General features: G+C 39.4%; 1 protein-coding gene across 1 annotated transcript in view; it reads right to left on the bottom strand.

Annotated features, from left to right (window-relative positions):
- The window catches only part of LOC121381138 (advillin-like), a 78,794-nt gene extending 54,811 nt beyond the window's left edge, over positions 1 to 23,983 (bottom strand). The window contains exons 1-10 of the mRNA XM_041510287.1: positions 23,908 to 23,983; positions 22,389 to 22,591; positions 14,083 to 14,157; positions 12,100 to 12,156; positions 10,366 to 10,443; positions 6,003 to 6,055; positions 4,070 to 4,169; positions 2,663 to 2,773; positions 2,079 to 2,145; positions 1,015 to 1,168 (exon numbers count right to left, since the gene is read on the bottom strand). Of these exons, the coding sequence (XP_041366221.1) occupies positions 1,015 to 1,168; positions 2,079 to 2,145; positions 2,663 to 2,773; positions 4,070 to 4,169; positions 6,003 to 6,055; positions 10,366 to 10,443; positions 12,100 to 12,156; positions 14,083 to 14,157; positions 22,389 to 22,571 (878 nt within the window). The 5' untranslated portion in view covers positions 22,572 to 22,591; positions 23,908 to 23,983. The remainder of the gene's footprint in view (positions 1 to 1,014; positions 1,169 to 2,078; positions 2,146 to 2,662; positions 2,774 to 4,069; positions 4,170 to 6,002; positions 6,056 to 10,365; positions 10,444 to 12,099; positions 12,157 to 14,082; positions 14,158 to 22,388; positions 22,592 to 23,907) is intronic.
- Between the last annotated feature and the right edge of the window lie 1,799 nt (positions 23,984 to 25,782).

Raw genomic sequence — 25,782 nt, 5'->3', positions numbered from 1 at the left:
GTTTTAACGACTCAATGGGTAGGTGTAAGACCACTACACCCTCTCCGCTCTCACTAACCACAAACAACTAACCCACTGTCCTGGACAGGCAGCCCAAAATGCTGAAGTGTGTGCTCAGGACAGCGTGCTTAAACCGTAATTGGATATAAGCACGAAAATGAAATGAAATTACTCGAATATTAAAAAAAAAAAAAATCATCGGTCAGTCGGTAGAGCGCTCGCTTGGGATCAAATCTCCTCAGTGGACCCATTCTCTGATAGGGTTTTTTCCCGTCCCAACCAGTGGCCTACGACTGGTATACCAAAAGCCTTGGTATCGGTTTTCCTGTTTGTGGGAAAATACATATAAAAGATCTCTTGCTGCTAATAGAAAGAATATAGCGGATTTCCTTAAATAAACTGTGTCAAAATGTTTAAATGTTTGACATCCAACAGCCGATGGTTCAATCTGATTAAAATTAGCTCTACTGGTCTACCAGTAGATCTAACATCATTGCATGGACTCCCATGTCCAGGTGACATTTCATCTATAAATAATAATTTAAATATCGACCAATCACACTTTGCCTTTTATAGAGTTATTCGAGAGCATACACATTCTAAAAATATTGGGTGAGACTATTTATGTAATAGGCGAACTTGTTGGTCTATTTCAACATTAAAAAACGGGTGGGGGTGGGGGGGGGGAGGTGCAGTAATAAACTCTCGATTGCAAGTAAGGTTTTGATTGGTCGAATGAAAAGTCAATTGGACATGAGCTCCAACGGGGTGCTGTTAGATCCACAGGTAATAGTAATTAACCTGTGGAGCTAATTTTAATTAGATTGCCGATGATTAATTAATCAATGCGCTCTGGTGGTGTCGTTAAACAAAATAGAGTTTAACTCATACACGTATCTTATTTTCAGTTATAAAAAACACACAAAGTGTTATCAAATATTTGAGATACATTCGCCGATGATTAATCAATCAATGTGCTCTAGTGGTGTCGTTATACAAAACAAACTGTGTTACCTGTGGAGAATCGCTGTTTCACCTTCCCTCGTCTCGGTGCCCTGTATTGATATCGGTGCCATTTTGCCGGTTATCGATACGTTCGGCAGCTCCGTGTCGCGGCCATTTTGTAGCTTTTTCAAGAATGGCTTACACCGTTCGCTGTCATTAGCATCTACCAGACAAAGACAATAAAACCGCAAACAATGAACTGTTTTAAAAGTGTGACTTTGCAAAATAGAATACGCTTTCTAACGATAAATAAAGAAAGTGGAGACGTGCTTGTAACTTAACTGGATATAGGCACGTTAATGTTATCTTATCCTATCATATATAGCATATTGGCTTTTTTTTTCTTCTTTTTTTAAGTATGATCATTTACTTATTGTCATAGCACGAATGTGTAAATGTTTTTTTAATATTTGTTTTAGCGTGTTTCTCTCTCTCTCTCTTTGTCTCTGTCTTTATTTGCCTCTGTCTCTGCCCCCTCTCTCGCGCTTTCTCTCTCTCTCTCTCTCTCTCTCTCTCTCTCTCTCTCTCTCTCTCTCTCTCTCTCTCTCTCTCTCTCTCTCTCTCTCTCTCTCCGCCATATGAGGTATAAATTGTATAAATACAAATTGTTAAAAAATTACAACATGGCACAGTAGTCATAATAATGATGTAAGTTATAATACTCGAACTTGTGTGTTTATAATCTATAGGTACATACTGGTGTTTATAAACAATTTTTTTTTCAAAAGTCATAAAAGCATACATTTCAGCAATGGGACTAATGAATATGCTTAATTAATATGCAGAAAACTGCACTTCGATGGAATCTTTTTCATTCCTCTTTTCTAAGAGAGAGAGAGAGAGAGAGAGAGAGAGAGAGAGAGAGAGAGAGAGAGAGAGAGAGAGAGAGAGAGAGAGAGAGAGAGAGAGAGAGAGAGAAACTGTATACAGACATAGATATATATCACTTATATTATACTCAATAAGAGAGACACTCCCCATCTCTGTAGAATGGCCACTTATACTGTCTGCTACATTCAGATGTAGTTATTGCACACTTCAAAACACCTGTTGATTTTAAACTCGGTACTCACCAATGACTACAATATGCGTTATACCGTTTCTTTCGCAATTTCTTATCCGCTTTGCAACTTGAATAGCCTGGAAGCACACATACACTGTACAGTTTTTAAAACTAGATTTATATTACAATAGTCAAAATGTTAAAACATTTAATTTAGGGATATCGAAGATAAGGTTAATTTTATAATGAATTCCTAAACGTTTTTGAAAGTTGTTAAATCATGTATGCTAAACTACAGTAAATGTATATGTGTGTGTGCGTGTGTGTGCGTGTGTATGTGTATGTGTGCGCATGTGTGTGTGTATGGGTATGTGTGTGTGTATGTATGTGTGTGTATGTGTGTATGTGTATGTGTGTGTGTCTGTGTTTGTGTGTGTATGTGTGTGTGCGTGCATGTGCGTGTGTGTATATATTTGTGCGTGTGTGTCTATATATTGTTTGAGTAATTTGGAAAAATTAATGTCAGTGTTGCTGTAAAAATATATTCGTTACGTGCTGGAGCAAATGGAATAGTGTATGATATAAACGATATATATAAATAATTAATTTGAATTAAAAAAAGAAAAAAAAAGTTTTATAAGACATTGTTTTCACCTTAATTCTACTGATGTAGCTAGACTGTTCCCCCGTCCAGACGTAGATCCGGGGAAAACCATCCAGAATGACAGACTTTGTCGGGTCCAAGGCTTTTGCTGAAGGTTCTGCCTGCAAATGTATCGTATATTGTTTAGTTATACAGTTTTTATACATCGAATTTAAACAATACGTTTACAACTAGACACATATGATATTGTAAAATGGGAACCGACTGAGACCCCCCCCCCCCCCAACTCAATTTAGATTTCTTATCTATATTAAATGGTACTTTTATTTAAAATGCCCCAAATACTAATCCATGCTTGCCCATTTCCCCACCTAGAGTGATACGTGAACGATCTCTGTTCGATCCCTGACGGTGGACCCATTGGTTTATTTCTTGTTCCAGCCTCTGCTCCACAACTTGTGCAAAAAGTGTTCAGGTATGTGCTATCCTGTATATGGACTGGTGCATAATATTAGAAAAGACCCCTTGCTTCTAATTAAAACGAGTAGTCCATTAAGAGGCGACATTTAATTTCCAAAATTTCATTATTTGTATGGTTTTTAACCATATGTCCGACGCCATATAACAGTAAATAAAAACGTGTTGAGTGCATCTCTAATTAAAACATACATTTGTTTCTTTCTGTAAGTAGGTTGTAATTATTTTATTAGTATTATTTTATCTCACTGCCCCCTTTCCTTTCTCTTCTTTGAATTCCATCTTATTTCTTCCACACCTATCATTCAACTTCTTTCGCTGTCCACCTCCACACCCCAGTCCTTGTCTCTCCAATCACAACATGTGCTTGTTTTTTGTTTTTTTTCAACTGCCATTTCCGATCAGCTTTAGCTGTAAACGTAGTCAGATAAGTTCAGAGAATGTTCAATGATTACGTCTTGTATTGTACTCATTGTACTAACAGCGTTAGTGAACGAAAACGTGACGATTATTAAATAGAGAATAATACATGAGTGGCCGTTAGATACCATTTATCTTACGAGTTGTTTTAAAATGTATCTAAATAGCGAAAGATAAATGATATTTAACGGATATGAATGTATTATTCTATTTCTTACATATGCTCAAAATCCAGGTTTTAAGCAAATTTTAACACCTTTTTCGACTAAAAATTATTTACAGCCCTTCCACGTGTAGCTACCTTACGCGTCACAGACACATGATTGTCAGGTTAACTATACGTCACAGTGTAATCGATTTCGATCGTGCTGGGTTTTTGTTTTCATTGGATGTATGGCACTGGTGACCTGGTCATCACCTTGGAGCAGCCAGTCGTAGGTCTTGAAATTGTTAACATACGTACATGTGTTATCAAAAATACCGAATGATGTTCTCACCAACGGGTGTGTACGAAATGTACTTACACTAAGAAATGTGCTTACACTAAGACATGTACTTACACATGAAGCTATGGGGTACTTTCGTCCCGACACTACGTACATCCTCTTCAAGTACTCCCTGCACACAGATATGCTGGCTCTCGGCCGACCCTCGATATAGCTGAAATACGTCAGGCATATTTATTGAAAATTCGCTCGAATATGCCTGTGTCTCTCTGTCTTTCTGAATGTCTGTCTATCTGTCTATCTATCCGTCTGTTTATCTGTATGTATGTCTGCCTCCATGCATGCATGGGTGCCTCTACATGTGTGCGTGTGCGTGTGTGTGTATATGTGTGTATGCGTGTGCGTGTGTATTATGTATGTATGTATGCATGTGTACGTTTGTGTGATGTGTGTATGCGTGTGTGTGTGTGTGTGTATGTGTGTGTGTGCGTGTGTGTATGTGTGAAAGAGTGTGTATTTTTGTGTACAGGTGTGTGTGTGTGTGTGTGTGTGTGTGTGTGTGCAGGTGCGTGTCATCCCCCCCCATTCACCCCGCTCTGACCATTCTTTATTTATTTATTTAAATTATTTTCCAGGGGAGCATAACGATCCCCCTAAAAAGATGTTTCACTACTGTCTACATACACGTCTGGTGTGTGTATTTATGTGCGTGCGTGCGCGCGCGCGCGTGTGTATGTATGTATGCATGTAGATATGTAGAATACAATAGTATAGATGTTTAACAACACCCCAGCACGAAAAATACATCGACTATTAGGTATCAAACTATGGTAAATGTAACATTGAATGATCATGTAGATATGTAGGCTTGTATGTAGGTAGATATGTAGATACAGGGGTATGTATGTATGTATGTATGTAGGTAGGTAGGTAGGTAGGTATGTAGGTAGGTAGGTAGGTAGGTAGGTAGCAGGTAGGTATGCATTTGTGTAGATATGTACATAACAATAAAAATACAATCATAAGGCGCAAATTCCATTTGCCCGTAATCTGTATTCGTATTCGTATACGTAATCCACAATCCATAAAGTGATCGGATACGTACACGCCTACTGAGACGCATAGATGGAATCTACTCAAACCATTTGCATAAAAAGTGATTGATGCGCATTACGTATACGTACGTGGATTACGGACAAATGGAATTTGCACCTAACAGTAACAAAAGTAACGCCACTAGAGCACATTGATTTTTTTATCTTATCATCGGCTATTGGACGTCAAACATATGGTCATTCTGACACTGTTTTTAGAGGAAACCCGCTGTCGCCACATAGGCTACTCTTTTACAAGAGGCAGCAAGGGATTTTTTATTTGCGCTTCCCACAGGCAGGATAGCACAAACCATGGCCTTTGTTGAACCAGTTATGGATCACTGGTCGGTACACGTGGTTTACACCTACCCACTGAGCCTTGCGGAGCACTCGCCCAGGGTTTGGAGTCGGTATCTGGATTAAAAATCCCATGCCTCGACTGGGATCCGAACCCAGTACTTACCAGCCTGTAGACTGATGGCCTAACCACTACGTCACCGAGGCCGGTAATAACAGAAGTAATAACAATAAAAAAACAGATGAAACAGACAGCACTTTACTTTGGCGCCCGTTCAATTGCTCAAATCACCTTAAAACCTTTTAGGTCGAGCAGTCAAATATATTTTTTGGATTTAATCTCTTAATCCGGACATGATTGGGGTGCAGATTATTCTCCGTCGACTTAGGCTTTTTTTACCTTTACTAAAAAATGTATTCCAAATTCCGCCCACTTCAAACTTATCCCCCCCCCCCCCCCCCTTCCTGTCCCGGACTTAGTCACTGACGAAAGTCAGAGATTACGCCCGTGATAGGCGTGCGTGAAGCCCTCGTGGCATATATGCACGTAAATACTTTACCGACCAACTGAAAAAGACAATGAAGAATACAAAGAAGAAGAAGAAGATGAAGAACAAAAGTCCTCAGAACTATTTTAAATTAATTCTTACACTTACACAATGCCTTCTGGGAAATGTTTTATGAAGCAGTGTGACTCGTGGCCTTGAAACTGTAAAATAAAACGAGGTCACTGTTTGCAAAGGTCATATGTATATATTAATTATATACTAAGATTAATTTTTTTTTTTTTAGCAATTTAGTACTGCTGCATGATACTTTAAAATACAAGCTACATCAATCATGAGACAGTAGGCATTTCATTTTGTATTGAAAATCTCCTGTTATTAATAGGTCATATGTATATTAATTATATACTAAGATAAAAATGTTTTTAGCAATTTAGTACTGCTGCATGGATACAAGCTACAAGCTACATGCATTGACGTGACAGTGGGCATTTCTTTTTGTATTGAAAATCTCCTGTTATATTAATACTGACAAAAGATTCATCAGTTAAATCCAATTCCGATTTCACAAAGTCTCAACTTTTCTTTTATTAAAGTTATGCAATAACAAAGAAATATGTATTAATTTTTGTTTTAAAATATATAGATTACACCTTTAACAACATACAAACGAAACATTACAACTAAATAATGTTATTTAGTAGAAGAACAAAACTCTGCTGGGAAATCTTTAGAGGGCGACTGACAGGTTCAACGCGTGACGTCATCATTATGGCATACACGTTTTCCTACCAGGAATTCTTTGAAGCCTGCTGATTTGATAGATGTGCTAAACAATTTTCTCCTTACTTTTCACTTTTGCACAGAATTCTTGTGGAAGGCACTGTTTACAACTTCGATACTGTCAACTTAATTATAGGTGCAAAGGCTGTGTGTAGAATAATATATTAATGCAATCACCGATCCAAGGGAGGGAACTGTGAGTGCTCCCCACCCCACCCCCACCCCCGCCCCCATATTACGAAGTAACCCCAAAAGTTCCGGGTTGTTTTGGGGTTTTTTTCGGATGGATACAACATATGTAATATCTTGGTCGGCTTTGTGTTTCAGGAAAAGACTACCATATTATAAAGAGCCTGTTAATGTACTTTTGAATCCTGTGGAATGCCTTTTTCAAATGTGGCACGCCATCCCTGAATACTGTACTTTTGAATTGTGTGGAAGCCCTTTTTAAATGTGGCACGCCATCCCTGAATACTGTACTTTTGAATTGTGTGGAAGCCCTTTTTAAATGTGGCACGCCATCCCTGAATACTGTACTTTTGAATTGTGTGGAAGCCCTTTTTAAATGTGGCACGCCATCCCTGAATACTGTACTTTTGAATTGTGTGGAAGCCCTTTTTAAATGTGGCACGCCATCCCTGAATACTGTACTTTTGAATTGTGTGGAAGCCCTTTTTAAATGTGGCACGCCATCCCTGAATACTGTACTTTTGAATTGTGTGGAAGCCCTTTTTAAATGTGGCACGCCATCCCTGAATACTGTACTTTTGAATTGTGTGGAAGCCCTTTTAAATGTGGCACGCCATCCCTGAATACTGTACTTTTGAATTGTGTGGAAGCCCTTTTTAAATGTGGCACGCCATCCCTGAATACTGTACTTTTGAATTGTGTGGAAGCCCTTTTTAAATGTGGCACGCCATCCCTGAATACTGTACTTTTGAATTGTGTGGAAGCCCCTTTTAAATGTGGCACGCCATCCCTGAATACTGTACTTTTGAATTGTGTGGAAGCCCTTTTTAAATGTGGCACGCCATCCCTGAATACTGTACTTTTGAATTGTGTGGAAGCCCTTTTTAAATGTGGCACGCCATCCCTGAATACTGTACTTTTGAATTGTGTGGAAGCCCTTTTTAAATGTGGCACGCCATCCCTGAATACTGTACTTTTGAATTGTGTGGAAGCCCTTTTTAAATGTGGCACGCCATCCCTGAATACTGTACTTTTGAATTGTGTGGAAGCCCTTTTTAAATGTGGCACGCCATCCCTGAATACTGTACTTTTGAATTGTGTGGAAGCCCTTTTTAAATGTGGCACGCCATCCCTGAATACTGTACTTTTGAATTGTGTGGAAGCCCTTTTTAAATGTGGCACGCCATCCCTGAATACTGTACTTTTGAATTGTGTGGAAGCCCTTTTTAAATGTGGCACGCCATCCCTGAATACTGTACTTTTGAATTGTGTGGAAGCCCTTTTTAAATGTGGCACGCCATCCCTGAATACTGTACTTTTGAATTGTGTGGAAGCCCTTTTTAAATGTGGCACGCCATCCCTGAATACTGTACTTTTGAATTGTGTGGAAGCCCTTTTTAAATGTGGCACGCCATCCCTGAATACTGTACTTTTGAATTGTGTGGAAGCCCTTTTTAAATGTGGCACGCCATCCCTGAATACTGTACTTTTGAATTGTGTGGAAGCCCTTTTTAAATGTGGCACGCCATCCCTGAATAGTGTACTTTTGAATTGTGTGGAAGCCCTTTTTAAATGTGGCACGCCATCCCTGAATACTGTACTTTTGAATTGTGTGGAAGCCCTTTTTAAATGTGGCACGCCATCCCTGAATACTGTACTTTTGAATTGTGTGGAAGCCCTTTTTAAATGTGGCACGCCACCCCTGAATACTGTACTTTTGAATTGTGTGGAAGCCCTTTTTAAATGTGGCACGCCACCCCTGAATACTGTACTTTTGAATTGTGTGGAAGCCCTTTTTAAATGTGGCACGCCATCCCTGAATACTGTACTTTTGAATTGTGTGGAAGCCCTTTTTAAATGTGGCACGCCATCCCTGAATACTGTACTTTTGAATTGTGTGGAAGCCCTTTTTAAATGTGGCACGCCATCCCTGAATACTGTACTTTTGAATTGTGTGGAAGCCCTTTTTAAATGTGGCACGCCATCCCTGAATACTGTACTTTTGAATTGTGTGGAAGCCCTTTTTAAATTGGCAAATGAATACTGTACTTTTGAATACCGTGGAAGCCCTTTTTAAATGTGGCACGCCACCCCTGAATACTGTACTTTTGAATTCTGTGGAAGCCCTTTTTAAATGTGGCACGCCATCCCTGAATACTGTACTTTTGAATTATGTGGAAGCCCTTTCTAAATATTGCACGTCATCCCTTAATACTGTACTTTTGAATACTGTGGAAGCCCTTTTAAAATGTTTCACACCATCCCTGAATACTGTACTTTTGAATTCTGTGGAAGCCCTTTATAAATGTGGCACGCCATCCCTGAATACTGTACTTTTGAATACCGTGGAAGCCCTTTCTAAATATTGCACGTCATCCCTGAATACTGTACTTTTGAATACTGTGGAAGCCCTTTTAAAATGTTTCACACCATCCCTGAATACTGTACTTTTGAACTGTGTGGAAGCCCTTTTTAAATGTTGCCAGTGGCGAATCCGGAAAATCCATTTAGGGGGCTCCAGCGACATGAGGCGGAATGCCAAGGAAACTTTGGGGGAGGTTTGGAGGGGGGGGGGTGTCGTAAAAAAACTGAAAAGTTAATATATAATAAAATTATAACTAGATCCGCCTCTGGTTGCACACGATCCCTGCATACTGTAGACGCTCTTTCTTAAATGTTGCACCCTATCCCTAGAATAAATTGTACATCCGCCCCTGTTAATGTGCAGTTATTTATTTCAGGCATATGTAAAATTAGAAATGTATGGCACCTGATGTTTCTACTGTGACACTGTGACAAGTGTGGTACCGGTATTCCACACAGAGAGAGGAACACATACCACAGCCATTCGAGGAGCAATGGACAAAACAATTTCACGTCTTTCTAAATAATATCTGACAGAACTTCTCTAAATTGATCATATAGAAAAATCTTAATGATGTCATATAGGTTTATATTTTTATTTACTAAGTTAAAAAAAAGAAAAAAGTTATTACTTAGTAAATTGACAAATGTAAAACAAAAACTATTAAGAAAACAATCAAATAAGTCAATAAATAAAACATAAAAACAACAACAACACAATAACAAAGAAAACACTAACAACGACGACAACGACGACGACAACAACAACAACAACCACAAAAACCACAAAGTTTGATAGAATCTTGGAAACAATGAATAAACCTTCTAGTTTTTGCAATTTTCAGATCCTGAGAAACGAGCAAATACAAAAGAGAAAAGACAAAAAACAACAAACAAAAACCCCCCAAACAAACAACCAAACCATTTACCCACCCACCCACCAAAACCAAAACAAACACGGTGACCATCTTGAAATTCAAAATGGCTACCCTAATCCTGATTTTAAAACCTGACAACAACATTTTCCCCTTGTCAATAAGTGTTATAGTTCGGTTTTACGAATCATTGCCAAGATTTTATCCCACATTTTTCACAAACATCATTTTCTTACACTTGCTTCTATACTAAGTTTTGACAAGCCCTTGTAATATTGTGGTTGACTGAAACCTTTTCCTACCTCACGAGTGAAGATCTCTGCCCGATCTATCGCCACATCAATGTCGTGAGCCAGGCCATGCATTAACTCCCTTTCATCCTAATAATAATAACAACAATAACATCAACATCAACATCAACATCAACATCAACAATAACAATACAATAACAATAACAATAATGATGATAATGATGATGATGATGATAATGATTATGGTTGTGATGATGATGATGATGATGATAATGATTATGGTGGTGGTGATGATGATGATGATGATGATGATAATGATTATGGTGGTGGTGATGATGATGATGATGATGATGATAATGATTATGGTGGTGGTGATGATGATGATGATGATGATGATGATGATAATGATTATGGTGGTGGTGATGATGATGATGATGATAATGATTATGGTGGTGGTGATGATGATGATGATGATAATGATTATGGTGGTGGTGATGATGATGATGATGATGATGATAATGATTATGGTGGTGGTGATGATGATGATGATGATAATGATTATGGTGGTGGTGATGATGATGATGATGATGATGATGATAATGATTATGGTTGTGGTGGTGATGATGATGATGATAATGATTATGGTTGTGATGATGATGATGATGATGATGATAATGATTATGGTGGTGGTGATGATGATGATGATAATGATTATGGTTGTGATGATGATGATGATGATGATGATGATGATTATGGTTGTGATGATGATGATGATGATGATGATGATGATGATGGTGGTGGTGATTATGACGATGATGATAATGATTATAATTATTATTACTATGATGATGATGATGGTGGTGATGATGATGATGATGATGATGGTGGTGGTGTTAGTGTTTTTGGTGGTGATGATCATGATGACGACGACGCTGATGATAATAATAACAATTGTGTAACTTTCATTTTAACTATCGTGCTTATATATAATTAATGTTCAAGCACGCTGTCCTGGAAGCATACTCCTCTATCTGGACTGGTTGTCCAGGAATGGATAAATAGTTAGTTAGAGAGAAGTCGGTGTGGTGGTCTAAGACCTACCCACCGAGGCGTTAAAACAGGTTCTAGGTGGGTACCGGTACTGGGGTGCGAACCAAGTACCGACAAGCCGTAAGTCATGGCTTAATCACTACACTACCCAGATCGGTAATTGTGTAATACTTCTCAAAATAATTACGTCTGCCTTGTTAGTTGTTGACAAACGTACGTCTGCGATGAAAGTACCTGTGAAATATGTGTTTGATAATTTACCTGTGATAAACGTACTTGTAAAACGATTAGTGCAAGGCGCACATTAAGTCAGTACTTTTCTTAATGTGCAGGGCGAGTTGCTTTCCTCTATTTAGCAAATTTAAAATGGCGGGGAAATTTTTTATGTTGTCGTTGGAAGATTTATTTTGTTAATAATTATGCAATTACTGCAATCGGGATTTAGTGAGTACAGTTATACATTTTTGGTTTGTGTGTCCATTTGTTGCACTATTTCGGTTGAGAAACAATTGAAACATGGTGCCACAAGTTTGGAATACAGGCTATATATAGGGTATGTAACAATATTCGGATGTAGAAAGATCCACGCTTTCTACGTCCCTTCGGACTAGTAAAAGATGTGTTTTATCTGTTATCTGTGATAAATTATATTTTACCTGATTAACATACATAAAAAAGATGTGTTTGATATTTCATCTTTAATACACGTAAATGTGAAATTCGTTTGATGGTTACCTCTTGCGAGTCACTTCCAAACCAGTAGTGAAGCGACGCAGTCCTGTCTTTAAACACCTGAAAACCGAAAACAGTACATTGTTACTTCACGCTCGACGGGGTGGGGAATTGTAAACCCAATCGTTGTATGCTCTTACAAAGACAGTTAAAGTTTGTTTTGTCTAACCAAACCACTAGAGCACATTGATTTATTAATTATCAGCTATTGGATGTCGAACATTTGGTAATTTTGACATACATTCTTAGAGAGGAAACCCGCTACATTTTTTTTCATTAGAAGCATGGGGTCTTTTATATGCACCATCCGACAGACAGGATAGTAAATACCACTACCTTTGATATACCTGCCGTGGTGCACTCGCTGGAATGAGAAATAACCCAATGGGCCACCGACGGGGATCGATCCTAGACCGACCGCGCATCAGGCGAGCGCTTTACGACTGGACTATGTCTCGTCCATGTGTAGTGAACATGTCTTATCTAAGACTATATGTCAAATTACCGAATGTTTGACATTCAATAGCCGATGATTAAAAAATCAATGAGCTCTAGTGACAAACACAAACAAACAAACAAAAAACAAAAAACCTCAAACAAACAAACATATTCCCCCCCCCCCCCCCCCCCCAACAGACAAAGCTATTCACACAATAACGATCGTAAATTAAGTTAAAATGCTTAAACCAGACAACGTATTCGATTGGGGTTATCTTAATTTTTGCAGTTTAAAATAGAGCAACTAAAAAACATTTACGCTTTTGTAGAAAAACATTCATTTCAGATGATTAATCAACAAACTTTTTAAACTCTACTTCATTGTTTTATATCATATTCAGGGCCGTAGCTAGCGGAGGTGGCAAGGAAAGAATATCCGGAAACCATTATAGAAACTTAAAGAAAATTCTCTTCTTAACTGTTTAAGGAGTTTTAGACTATTAACTACTCAGTTGCACCCCCCCCCCCCCCAAACAAAAAATCCTAGCTACGGCCCTGATATTTTGCATGAAATAAATGTTAATTAATTTAATGTGTATTTATGTATATGCATCGTAATGTATTTATTTAGGGCAGGACGTAGTCCAGTGGTAAACCGTTCGCTTGATGCGCGGTCGGTCCAGGATCGATGTCCGTCGGTGGACCCATGGGCTATTTCTCGTTCCAGCCAGTGCTCCACAACTGGTGTAACAAAGGCCGTGGTATGTACTATCCTGTCTGTGGGATGGTGTATATAAAAGATCCCTTGCTGCTAATCGAAAAGAGTAGCCCATGGAGTGACGACAGCGGGTTTCCTCTCTCAATTGGTCCTTAACCATATGTCTGACGCCATATAACCGTAAATAAAATGTGTTGAGTGCGTCGTTAAATAAAACATTTCCTTCTTTCCTTCGTAATGTATTTACGTGTTGAACAAGCCGTGAACTGATTGGCAATCCAAATACACATATTCATATTCGTATTATGGTGCTCTTTGTCTTCTTCTTCTTTTTTTTACTGAACCCCCAGCTAGGGGTTTATGCTAGGCTCAAACTACCAACTGTCAGCAGAAAGTTGACCAATTCGACAGTTGCGTTGTAATTCCCCTATCTCCCGAGTTACGACGGGTGCGCTCAGATTAACGGTTCCCTCCCATTCTGCTTACAACCCGCTTTGCCATTTTATTATTTCTTATACATAGGGACCATACATGGAGTGTTCCACTTTAAAATTGGGATGTCGCCTTTTCATACTGTAGGCAAAATGGGTTGTAGCCAAAATGCGCGCTCAGACTAGCAACAGATGTCGGGGTCGCTTCATTTCTTGAATCAGATACGACGGTCGTCGTAGAAGTCGTAAAAGCGCTCAGACTAGCAACTGGACAGGCGTAGAAGTCGTGACAGCAGAAAGTTGGCCAACTCTGTGCTGACAGGTGATAGTCTGAGCCTAGCATTAGGCTGGGTACGACCCTGACATTAAAGAGACTGCAATAGACACACGCTCGCTCACCTTCAGAACAATATAACAGCATCCTTCGTGGAAGAAACCGTGATGGTTAGCCTCTATGCAATGACAGCGAGTACCCTGGAATTAAATATAATAGTAGATTAAAGAAAAAAAAAAGACCCCCCCCCCCCAAAAAAAAAAAAAAAAAAAAAAAAAAAAACCCCCAACAACATACACACAAAAAACTCACACAAAAAAACCCTACAAAAAACCAAAGACGAACAAATTGATATGAGTAAACAATCTGCAAACCGTGTTGTCGTTTATTCTGAATCTGAAAAAACTACAAAAAACCCGATGCTACTAAATCAATATTTTGTCTACTGGATTATATGTTAAAAATTACCAACTGTTTGACATCCAATAGCCGATGATTAATACAGATTGAATAATTAATATGCCATTGTGTTAAGATTCCCAAGCTAGAAGTGTGTGGAGTGATCAAACTATTGTTAATGGTAGAATAATCAACTGTAAGCCATGCAAAATACGACATAATATTACAGTGTATCTCGTCAAGCCTGGTGGTAAGTAAATCATACTGAATCGTACATTAAGCAGAAGAAAATGGGCTGAATTTACGAAGCCTGTCTTTCTTAAACGCAGGTGTTTAAGCATTGCAAATGAAAAAAGTAAAGTTTGTTTTATTTAACGACGCTACTAGAGCACATTGATTTTTTTTAAATCTTATCATCGGCTATTGGACGTCAAACATATGGTCATTCTGACACTGTTTTTTTTAGAGGAAACCCGCTGTCGCCACATAGGCTACTCTTTTACGACAGGCAGCAAGGGATCTTTTATTTGCGCTTCCCACAGGCAGTATAGCGCAAACCATGGCCTTTGTTGAACCAGTTATGGATCACTGGTCGGTGCAAGCGGTTTACACCTACCCATTGAGCCTTGCAAAGCACTCACTCAAGGTTTGGAGTCAGTATCTGGATTAAAAATCCCATGCCTCGACTGGGATCCGAACCCAGTACCTACAAGCCTGTACACCGATGGCCTAACCACGACGCCACCGAGGCTGGTACCTGGTAAAGAGTGTTGTTTAATAATGCCATATTACAGACCCCCACCCCCCACCCCCACCCCCCCCCACCCCCAGGTCGGGTTCCCCTAAAAGACTGCTTACAGATCAGTGAACATTCTGATTAAATGCTACTCCGTCTTTTGACATTATGACACTATAGCAAACGACGATATTAACTATTAAATTCGTTTCTGATTTAAAATGGTTTTCTTATTCAGGACGTTTCTGTTGTACAAGTCGTCTTATGTCGTGTTAAGTAGCATGTCCTGAAATCTGTCAACTATATTATCGTCCATTAAAGGCTTTTGTAGGAGATATCGCTGGCACGATAATTTGCGATATCTCCTGCGATATTATCCTAGGAGATATCGCTTCTATTGTTACGGCACTGTATGTTTCAGCGCTAAACCTATCATTAGTGACGTCACGTCACTGTCGTTCTGCTAGTTAACGAGTCTACCGCTGCCAAATACAATGACATTCAACCCGCATTACTGACATTGTTTACAATTGTCGCAAATGAAAAGAATGATAATGGATGATGAAAAGAATACCCCACCACCCGTGTCTTGTGATATCATAATTTATCAGCACTCGTTGATAAAAGTATAAAAATCCTCGTCACGCCTCAAATTTCATACTTTTTATCAACTCATGCTGATAAATTATGATATCACAAGACACTCGGGGAGTATCCTCGTCACGCCTCAGGTTCATACTTTTTATCAACTCGTGCTGATAAATTATGATATCACAAGACACTCGGGGAGTATCCTCGTCACGCCTCAGGTTCATACTTTTTATCAACTCGTGCTGATAAATTATGATATCACAAGACACTCGGGGAGTATCCTCGTCACGCCTCAGGTTCATACTTTTTATCAACTCGTGCTGATAAATTATGATATCACAAGACACTCGGGGAGTATCCTCGTCACGCCTCAGGTTCATACTTTTTATCAACTCGTGCTGATAAATTATGATATCACAAGACACTCGGGGAGTATCCTCGTCACGCCTCAGGTTCATACTTTTTATCAACTCGTGCTGATAAATTATGATATCACAAGACACTCGGGGAGTATCCTCGTCACGCCTCAGGTTCATACTTTTTATCAACTCGTGCTGATAAATTATGATATCACAAGACACTCGGGGAGTATCCTCGTCACGCCTCAGGTTCATACTTTTTATCAACTCGTGCTGATAAATTATGACATCACAAGACACTCGGGGACTATCCTCTGTTTAACTCGATAATTTATTTCAGACTGTTTATATATTTATAGATGTGTGTGCCTTCTGTTTTCGTTTAACCTACCAATAAATACAATTATATCAGGGCCGTAACTAGCGGGGGGTGGGGGGGGGGGCCAAAAAAAAAATCAGGAAACAATTATAGAAACTTAATGAAAATTATTTTCTTAACCGTTTAAGGAGTTTAGACTATTAACTACTCAGTTGCCCCATCCCCCCCCCCCCCCGCCCCAGCCTCCAACAAAAACATTCTAGCTACGGCCCTGTACATATATACCCATGCATATGTACGTCAATGTCAGTTCAGTTAGGTCTTTTATTTTATTACTTATTTTATATTACAATGTCACGAAAAGAATACGCGTTTCTCACAATATGACATAAAGCCATCCAATGTTTTGTAGTTTCAGTTTTGAAAACTCGAACTCCCTAAAACTCAAACTATTTATCTTTCGTCTTCAATTTATAGTTATCGAAGTTTGACTGTTTATATTTTTTTTTTCATATACATATATTTTTCATCTTGATTAATCTTGAATACTACATCACAAATTATAAATCACCGAATCAGTTTATGGTAGACAGATATTTAATTCCGCCGAACCCCTGTTATATTAAGCTCCATATTAACACATTTTTTTCGTAGTGGAGTTGTTTTTTCACCTGTTTAACTGAGATGAATGGGGTTGACACCATAAATAATAAGAAGAAAAGATAAATCAGTTTTAAAAAAACAAACAATCTTTTGTAGCATAAAACAGCTTAAGGAAAATCATCAAAATGGTACATGATATTGATGTTAATATGAACTCATTATGCTAACAACTTGAGCATGAAATCGGAACATTAGTTTTAATCTGACTTTCACGGATACAGTTTCTGGGTAATAATGATATTGATGGAAGTGTTAAGGCTCATTCACATCGTGTAACTTTTGTAACAATCATTAAAGCCACATACTCTAGTCTCATAGTTACGTCCTTAATGTCACAAATTAGTTATAATTAAACCCGCTAATGCGGCCACCTTTGCTAATGAACGAACTGACGCAAAAAAAAGACCTATTTTGGTTTAAGATAGTGATGTGCTACCTGATCTGTCTTAAACAATCAACTGCATTAAAAATGCTATATATCGTCTTTACTAGAAAGAAAGAAAGAAAGAAATGTTTTAGTTAACGACGCACTCAACACATTTTATTTACGGTTATATGGCGTCAGACATATGGTTAAGGACCACACAGATTTTGAGAGGAAACCCGCTGTCGCCACTACATGGGCTACTCTTCCGATTAGCAGCAAGGGATCTTTTATTTGCGCTTCCCACAGGCAGGATAGCACAAACCATGGCCTTGGTGAACCAGTTATGGATCACTGGTCGGTGCAAGTGGTTTACACCTACCCATTGAGCCTTGCGGAGCACTCACTCAGGGTTTGGAGTCGGTATCTGGATTAAAAATCCCATGCCTCGACTGGGATCCGAACCCAGTACCTACCAGCCTGTAGACCGATGGCCTACCACGACGCCACCGCGGCCGGTCGTCTTTACTAGTGACATTTTGCTGTTTTTAGAATGTTAAATTTAAAGGGACATTCCTGAATTTCCTGCAATTTTAAAGATGTAATCGACTAACAGAGACTTTTTAACGATTGTAATTATATATCAAATATATTTTTCTGCATAAAATATTAGTGGCTGTATATTAAACGTGTTTCTGATCGTTCTAATATTTGTATTAGGTTAAATGTCATTTTATTTCCTAAAAGATGCTTTTTCGTACGTACGAAATTATTTGAAGACAAAATCCAGAAAATATATTTAATATGTAAGTTTAATCGTAGAAATATTTTATTAGTCGATCCGATGCAGCAAACTGTCCCTTTAAAGTTTGTTTTGTTTAACGACACCACTAGAGCACATTGATTAATTAACCATCGGCTATTGGATGCCAAACATTTGGTAATTCTGATTCGTAGTCTTCAGAGGAAACCCGCTGCATGTTTCCTAATGCAGCAAGGAATCTTTTATATGTATTTCACACAGACAGGACAGTACATACTACGGCCTTTGACCTGTTGTGGTACAGTGGTTGGAACGAAACATGACCCAATCAGTTGCATGAATCCACCGAAGTGGTTCGATCCTGCGAAGCAAGCACCTCAAGCCCGCACTCAACCGACTGAGCTAAACCCCGCCCCGACAGCGATATAGGACAGCCAGAGACAGATGAGTTACACAATGACAGCGAACCTGCCGGCATAAATTACCGTTAGTGCGTTTGTTTAACAACACTACAAGAGCGCAAATGGTTTATTAAATTTAAAGTTAAAGTGTCTTTTATTTAACGACACCACTAGAGCGCGTCGATTCACACAGTTTTCGGATGAGTTTTTTGTTCATACCCCGATGAACGTAAAAGAAATAACAGACAATCTTTAATTACTAGTAAATTAAATTATTTGGTTGGTCATATAGTTGAAGATATATGTCATTTCAAAGCAAAAAAGTTAATAAATAATCTTGGCTAGAAGCCTCCATTATATAACCCTTGCTGCTAATCGAAAAGAGTAGTCCATGAAGTGGCGACAGCGGATTTCCTCCCTCAATATCTGTGTGGTCCTTAACCATATGTCCGACGCCATATAACCGTAAATAAAATGTGTTGAGTGCGTCGTTAAATAAAACATTTCCTTCAGGACTTCCTTCCATTATATAACTTTGAGATAAAAGCTTTAAATGTTCTAATCGTTTGACATCTCTTCTACCCCCACCTCCCCCAGAAACAGTTTGCAGTATTTAAACATCATTTGTGTAACTCGGATACATACTTTCAAAATCGTGATTAAAAATCGGACCGTAGTAACGCGCCTTTAGAGGAGCGGACGAGAGGGCAGGTTATGGTATGAATTCTTCTTCCCTTCATTTCGCGTAGAATCTTTAGACCATTCGTTGCAGCTATTTTCGCAGCAAGGGTCAATATAATTTGAGCTGTTCTTTATTAGGTTGAACAAATCTTCGCCTAAGCCGACAGCAAGTCCTCTTATGCAATTTGCCAGAAGATAAACGCTGGCTTGTTCGCGTGAACAGTCTGATTTGGAGACCAGAGGCCGCGGAAAAAAAGCTATGCAAATTAATAAAATTTACTTCCAGACTGACGAAGATTTTCGGTGCATTTTCCACTTCATTCTCGAACCAGGATGTAGTTCAGTGGAAGCACTGGCGGATCCGGGGGGTGGGGGGGTGGGTGGGGGTGGGGGGGGGGGGGTTTACAAGAGTTCACTGATCCCCCCCCCCCCATTCCGTTTAGAGTGCATTAAACAAAAAACATCATCCACAATATACAACACTAAATTCTTTGACGGCGTCTCTAAGAATCTTTATTTTAAAAAAAATTCCTGGAAACAAGCATCTGAAACCCCTTCAGAACTCGCTCCCCTTGGAAGCTTGACTAATTTACCTTCGGCGATCACAAACTTGCTCTTTTTACAATTTTGTGACGCTCCCCCAGCCTATACAAAATTCTGGAACGCTCCTAGGGTGTATATGATATGCAGGCACGGGCCCTGGTGAAGAGATTCAGGGTGCTGGGGTGTGCACTCATTAATAGTTCTCCAAGAATGCCCCAGAAAATACAGTTTTTATTGAACGTCTAAAGTCATTTTAGTTTTTATACTAGATAGGGGACGTAATATCTTGGTAGGCTAGATATTTCTGAGGAAGATTGCTACATATATACGTTAAAGTTTGTTTTGTTATGGACCCCACTGGAGCACATTAATTAATTAATTAATTAATCTGTCATACTCCGAAAAATGCTATCTCATTCGCCTCCGATGTTGATGATGATGGTGATGGTGATGGTGATAATGATGATGATGGTGATGAAATGTGATACTTAGATCTTGAATCTATCATTATCATCATCATCATCATTATCACCATTACCACTATTGTTTTCCTCTTCATATGTATATTTCTTTTTCATTATTGTTTTCTTTCTTTCTTTTTATATGAATTTAAAAAAAAGCAGATTTGGCTCATGTTTTAAAGAAGAAAAAAAACCCCGAAGTCATCGCAATTAGAATATTAGACTTTTTGGTGGCAATTTTTCATTGTGTTAGGTCCATTTACTTGCCAAAGCCGCCAATATTACGCTATGCACAAAATCGATACAGGGACATTACTGCGCTAAAGAATTCGGTTTTGACAAAAACTCCAACTATTTGCAAAAAAAAGAGAAAAAAACCCCAAAAGACCCCCACCATATTTTCGTTTATCAAACCAGAGTTTAACAGAAGCTGTAGACAATCTTGTCGTGAAGTGATTAAGTCACCGTTAGCCACTGGGCTCGCATCGGTACCGGCTCCCACCCAGATGCGTTTTAAACACTAGGTTTAAGGTCACTTACATTAACCACAAACAACTATAGTTAAACATTAACTTACGGTCCTAAACGTTTGTTCTGTTTAACGACACCATTAGAACACATTGTTATTAAGCATCCTATGGCCGATGATGAAGTAATCATGATAGTTATCTTCCCATTTGGTTGTCGAAAATCCGGAAATTTGACCGCGCAAGTAGTCTGCTGTTTGACTGTGATTATTTCATGGCAGACAGCTATGAAGTGGCAACTGTTTGACTGAACTGACAGGGGATAGCATGTAGTTTGTAAACATGTGTAACTTGCTGACATTGAAGACTTGTTTGTGGTAATTCCGGCCCATGCAAAAGTAGTGCTTTTTGTGTAAAATGGGTGTACTCCGGCCTGGTTTAGAGGGTGGGTCTGTTTAAACCAATATGCTGGGAGAAAGAGCTGGACAACAGGGGTTGTCCTTTTCAGGGTATGTGTCCCCCATGCAGGCAAAGGTACATACAAAACTTCACGGGCCTGCTGATATTAATAAAAATGTTATAGCCACTAAGGCTATATAGAAACATATAGCGAAATTAATTGTGGTCTGAGGCCATGTGTCCAATGGCTGTCACGAAACAGAACAAACTTTACTTTATAAACTTTACATAATCTGTGTTGATCAATAGTTTAATGAGAAAGTTGGTCAACTTTCTGCTCTCACGACTTCTACGACTGTCCACTTGCTAATCTGAGCGTTCGTACAACTCGATTCTCGTCGTATAACCCATTAATTAATTATTAATCTGACCGCGCCCGTCTAAGTCAGGAGTTGGGGGAAATACAACGCAACCGTCGAGTTGGCCAACTTTCTGCTGGCAGTTGGCAGTTTGACACTAGTATTACGAAACAAACGATATTTCTGCTTTTTGTTAAGTGTCCTCTTTCACAATCAAGCGTTGGACTATCATATGATTGGAGTAGCCTATGTGGCGGCAGTGGTCTGTCTGTCTCTGTGTCTCTCTCTATCTGTCTCACTGTCTGTCTGTCTGTCTGTCTGTCTGTCTCTCTCTCTCTCCCTCTCTCCCTCTCTCTCTCTCATTCTCTGTATCACTGTCTGTCTGTCTATCTCCCTCTTTCTGTCTCCGTCTCTCCCAGTCTGTATGTCTCTCTGACTGTCTTTCTGTCTCTCTTTCTCTCAGTCTGTCTGTCACTGTCTTTCTCTCTGTCTTTCTGTCTCTCTCTATCTGTCTCACTGTCTGTCTGTCTGTCTCTCTCTCTCTCTCATTCTCTGTATCACTGTCTGTCTGTCTCTCTCCCTCTTTCTGTCTCCGTCTCTCCCAGTCTCTGTATGTCTCTCTGACTGTCTTTCTCTCTCTCTCTTTCTGTCTCTCTTTCTCTCAGTCTGTCTGTCACACTGTCTTTCTCTCTGTCTCTCTCTGTATGTCTGTCTCTCTGACTGTCTCTCTGTCTGTCTCTGTCTCTCTCTTTCTCTCTCTCCCCTCTCCCCCCCCCTCTCTCTCTCTCTCAGTCTCTGTCTGTCTCTCTGTCTGTCTTTTTCTCTTTCTTTCTGTCTCTTTCATATTATGTTAGACTCCAAAAATATGTTGTTGTTTAAAATGTGCTTAGGTGTCGTTAAACAAATATTCCTTTCCATTAGTTTACCTGCAGTCTCCATATGGTCATCGAGGCTCGGTTGACGGAAAGGTGCGTTAAAACGTCCATCCGGGCGTTTTTAGCCGAAGAGACCCGCGAAGACGTTCCCGACTGTCGGCGGAATTTCTCGATGGACGATGAGGGGATCACGGAATACTGTCCGGAAGAGTGGCCAAAACTGGAGCGTGACATCGCACTGGCGGTGCAGACATCTGCAACAGAAAAACAAATATGAAAAAAAAAACAGTCTTAAAATGTGTTTGTTTCGTTTAACGACACCACTAGAACACATTGATTTATTAATCATCGGTTATTGGATGTCCAACATTTGATAATTTTGAAATATTATAGTCTTAGAGAGGAAACCCGCTAAATTTTTCCATTAGTAGCAAGGGATTTTTTATATGCACCATCTCACAGACAGGCTAGTACATATTGCGGCCTTTAATATACTAGTCGTGGTGTACTGGCTGGAACGAGAAATAGCCCAATGGGCCCACCGACAGGGATCGATCCTAGACCGACGGCGCATCAAGCAAGCGCTATACCACTTAAAGAGACATACTCTACTTTTTAGACACTACGCAGAGGCGGATCTAGAGGTGGGGGGGGGGTGGCAGGGCCCTCCTAAATTTTGCGACAGTTATAATTTTATTATATATTAATATTTATCCCCCTCCAAACCTCCCCCAAAGTTTACTTGGCATTCCGCCTAATGTCATTGCCCTCCCCCTAAATGGATTTTCTGGATCCACCACTGCTATGGTGTATTTCTCATTATTAGAGCTGTTTTTGATAACTGAAGTCAGATGTTTGGATTTTTCCTTTTCCGTACATTCGAAGTGTTTCTGGTCATTGGTCAAACCAAAGTTCCAGAATTGATGCGGCGATGTACGTTTTTTAACGATTAATTAATCATCGGCTATTGGATGTCAAACTTTGGTAAATCTGACTCGTAGTCATCAGAGGAAACCCGCTACATTTTTTTCTAATGCAGAAAGGGATCTTTTATATGCACTTTCCCACAGACAGGAAAACACACACCACGGTCTTTGTCCAGTTGTGGTGTTTTCCATATAAACCTCTTCGAACGCTCACGAGCGAATGTGCATTCAGCTGCGGTTAGGCGCCTCCCCCTCCCCCCCCCCCCTCCCTACCCACAAGTGGTTTGACCCAGCTTACCCGCCTTCAGCAGTGACCGCCCTCGGTGGTGTAGTAGTTAAGCCATCGGACATAAGACTGGTAGGTACAGGGTTCGCGGCCCGGTACCGGCTCCCACACAGAGCGTGTTTTAACGACTCGATAGGTAGGTGTAATACCACTAAACCCTCTTCTCCCTTACAGTACTTACCAGCCTTAACTCCGATGGCTTCACCACTATACCACCGGTACCAGTGGTCACGAGTTCGTGTTACTCAGGAGAGAAAGAAAGGGTGTGTGTGAAGACGATTATTACTTAAAGGATATATTCCATCTAAAATAAATTCATTAATAAAAAAAGCAGATAAAGCTATAATTTTATACTAACCTTGTGAATAGCAACGAACGACTATTTCTGTAAGGTTTTTTCTTTCTTTCTCTTTCTTACCGAAACACCTGCTAGATTCTCTCAATAACTCAGGTAAGTTACCTGTGAATGTTTCATGTTGGCTAACAGACGATTGGCTAAATACTCCTGTCACGTTCTGCGTGAATGACGGATTCGATTGTAATCGAACAACGATCTGATCACAACGCACAATGGCCTGTCGTAATCGCTAACATATCGCCAGCATGCGGCGGGTTCAATACACCGTAATGTATCTATATATTTAGGTTACACTACTCGGTACTTGTAGTAAAACGTAGTAGTAGTAGTTGTAGTAGTTGTTGTTGTTGTAGTAGTAGAAGAAGTAGTAGTAGTAGTAGTAGTAGTAGTAGTAGTAGTAGTAGTAGTAGTAGTAGTAGTAGTAATGATATTGATAATAACAAAAATAGTAATAGTAGTAATAGTAGTAGTTGTAGTAGTAATAGTAATAATAATAGTAGTAGTAGTCGTAGTAGTAATAGTAGTCGTATTATTTCTCAGAGGTACGTGCGTTTATTAAAATATGAAAAATTTATTTCGCGGTACAATGTATTAGAAACTCCAGGATGACCAGCAACATTTCAGATGTACGAAGATGGATACTGGCAATATAAACAAATAAAATCTAAGTAAGTAATGTCTGATTTCAATCACCAAGAATTATTGTAACAGTGCAAAATACGCAGTAGAGTTAAAATCTAGGGTTTGTCTCTTTAAGTTTGAAAGGCGGGACGTAGCCCAGTGGTAAAGCGCTCGCTTGGTGCGCGGTCGGTGTAGGATCGCTCCTCGTCGGTGGGCCCATTGGGCTTTTTCTCGTCCCAGCCAGTGCACCACGACTGGTATAGCAAAGGCCGTAATATGTGCTGTCCTGTCTGTGGGATGGTGTATATAAAACATCACTTGCTACTAATGGAAAAATCTAGCGGGTTTCCTTTCTAAGACTAAATGCCAAATTACCAAATGTTTGACATCATGAATAATTAATCAATGTGCTCTAGTGGTGTCGTTAAAAAACACCCCACTTTAACTTTAAGTTTGATGGCTTAACCACTGCTACGGGTATTTTTTTTATTATTATTGTGCCGTTGGATGGTTTACGGTAATGTTGCCGTTACGTATGAATACACGCGTATCTATACACACATGTGATACGTCTTCTGGCGAGGATTGACTATTACCCGAAAAGAGCCGCCTTTTGAACGCATGTACCGCTAAGTATATCTTCTATCACCCCGTGTGTGTTCGCCTAATCAGTGCCTCGGGTGGATTCACGCCAATTGCTCGAATGCCAAAGTAAATGATCTGAGTTGCTTCATTGCGTGCACGGATTTCAATGGGCAGTTCCACAAAAGATCATATCATAGCGTATAGCGGGTATACATTTGTTTGTTTTGTTTAACAACACCATTAGCTCACAATGATTTATTTATTATCGGCTGTTGGATGTCCAACATTTGATAATTTTGAAATATTATAGTCTTAGAGAGGAAACCCGCTACATTTTTCCATTAGGAGCAAGGGATCTTTTATAATGCATCATCCCGCAGACAGGATAGAACATACCAAGGCCTTTGATATACCAGTCGTGGTGCACTGGCTGGAACGTGAAATACCCCAATGAGCCCACTTTACCACTGGTCTACGCCCCACCTCAGCGGATACGTATGCGGTATGAAACTATGCCTATTTTGCCCAGATCATTAAAAAAAGAAAAAAGTATAACGGACAATTCCGAATTTGCTGCCATTGTAACGTTGACGACATTCAGAGCCTTTTTAACGGCGAAAATTACATAGTGAAGGTATTTGTTGTCATCCTAATGTTTGTATCAGCCAA

Source organism: Gigantopelta aegis, chromosome 2 (assembly GCF_016097555.1).
Source record: "Gigantopelta aegis isolate Gae_Host chromosome 2, Gae_host_genome, whole genome shotgun sequence".
Classification (NCBI taxonomy): Eukaryota; Metazoa; Mollusca; class Gastropoda; order Neomphalida; family Peltospiridae; genus Gigantopelta; species Gigantopelta aegis.
Note: the sequence above shows the minus strand (reverse complement) of the source record. Positions and strands in the feature narration are given on the sequence as shown.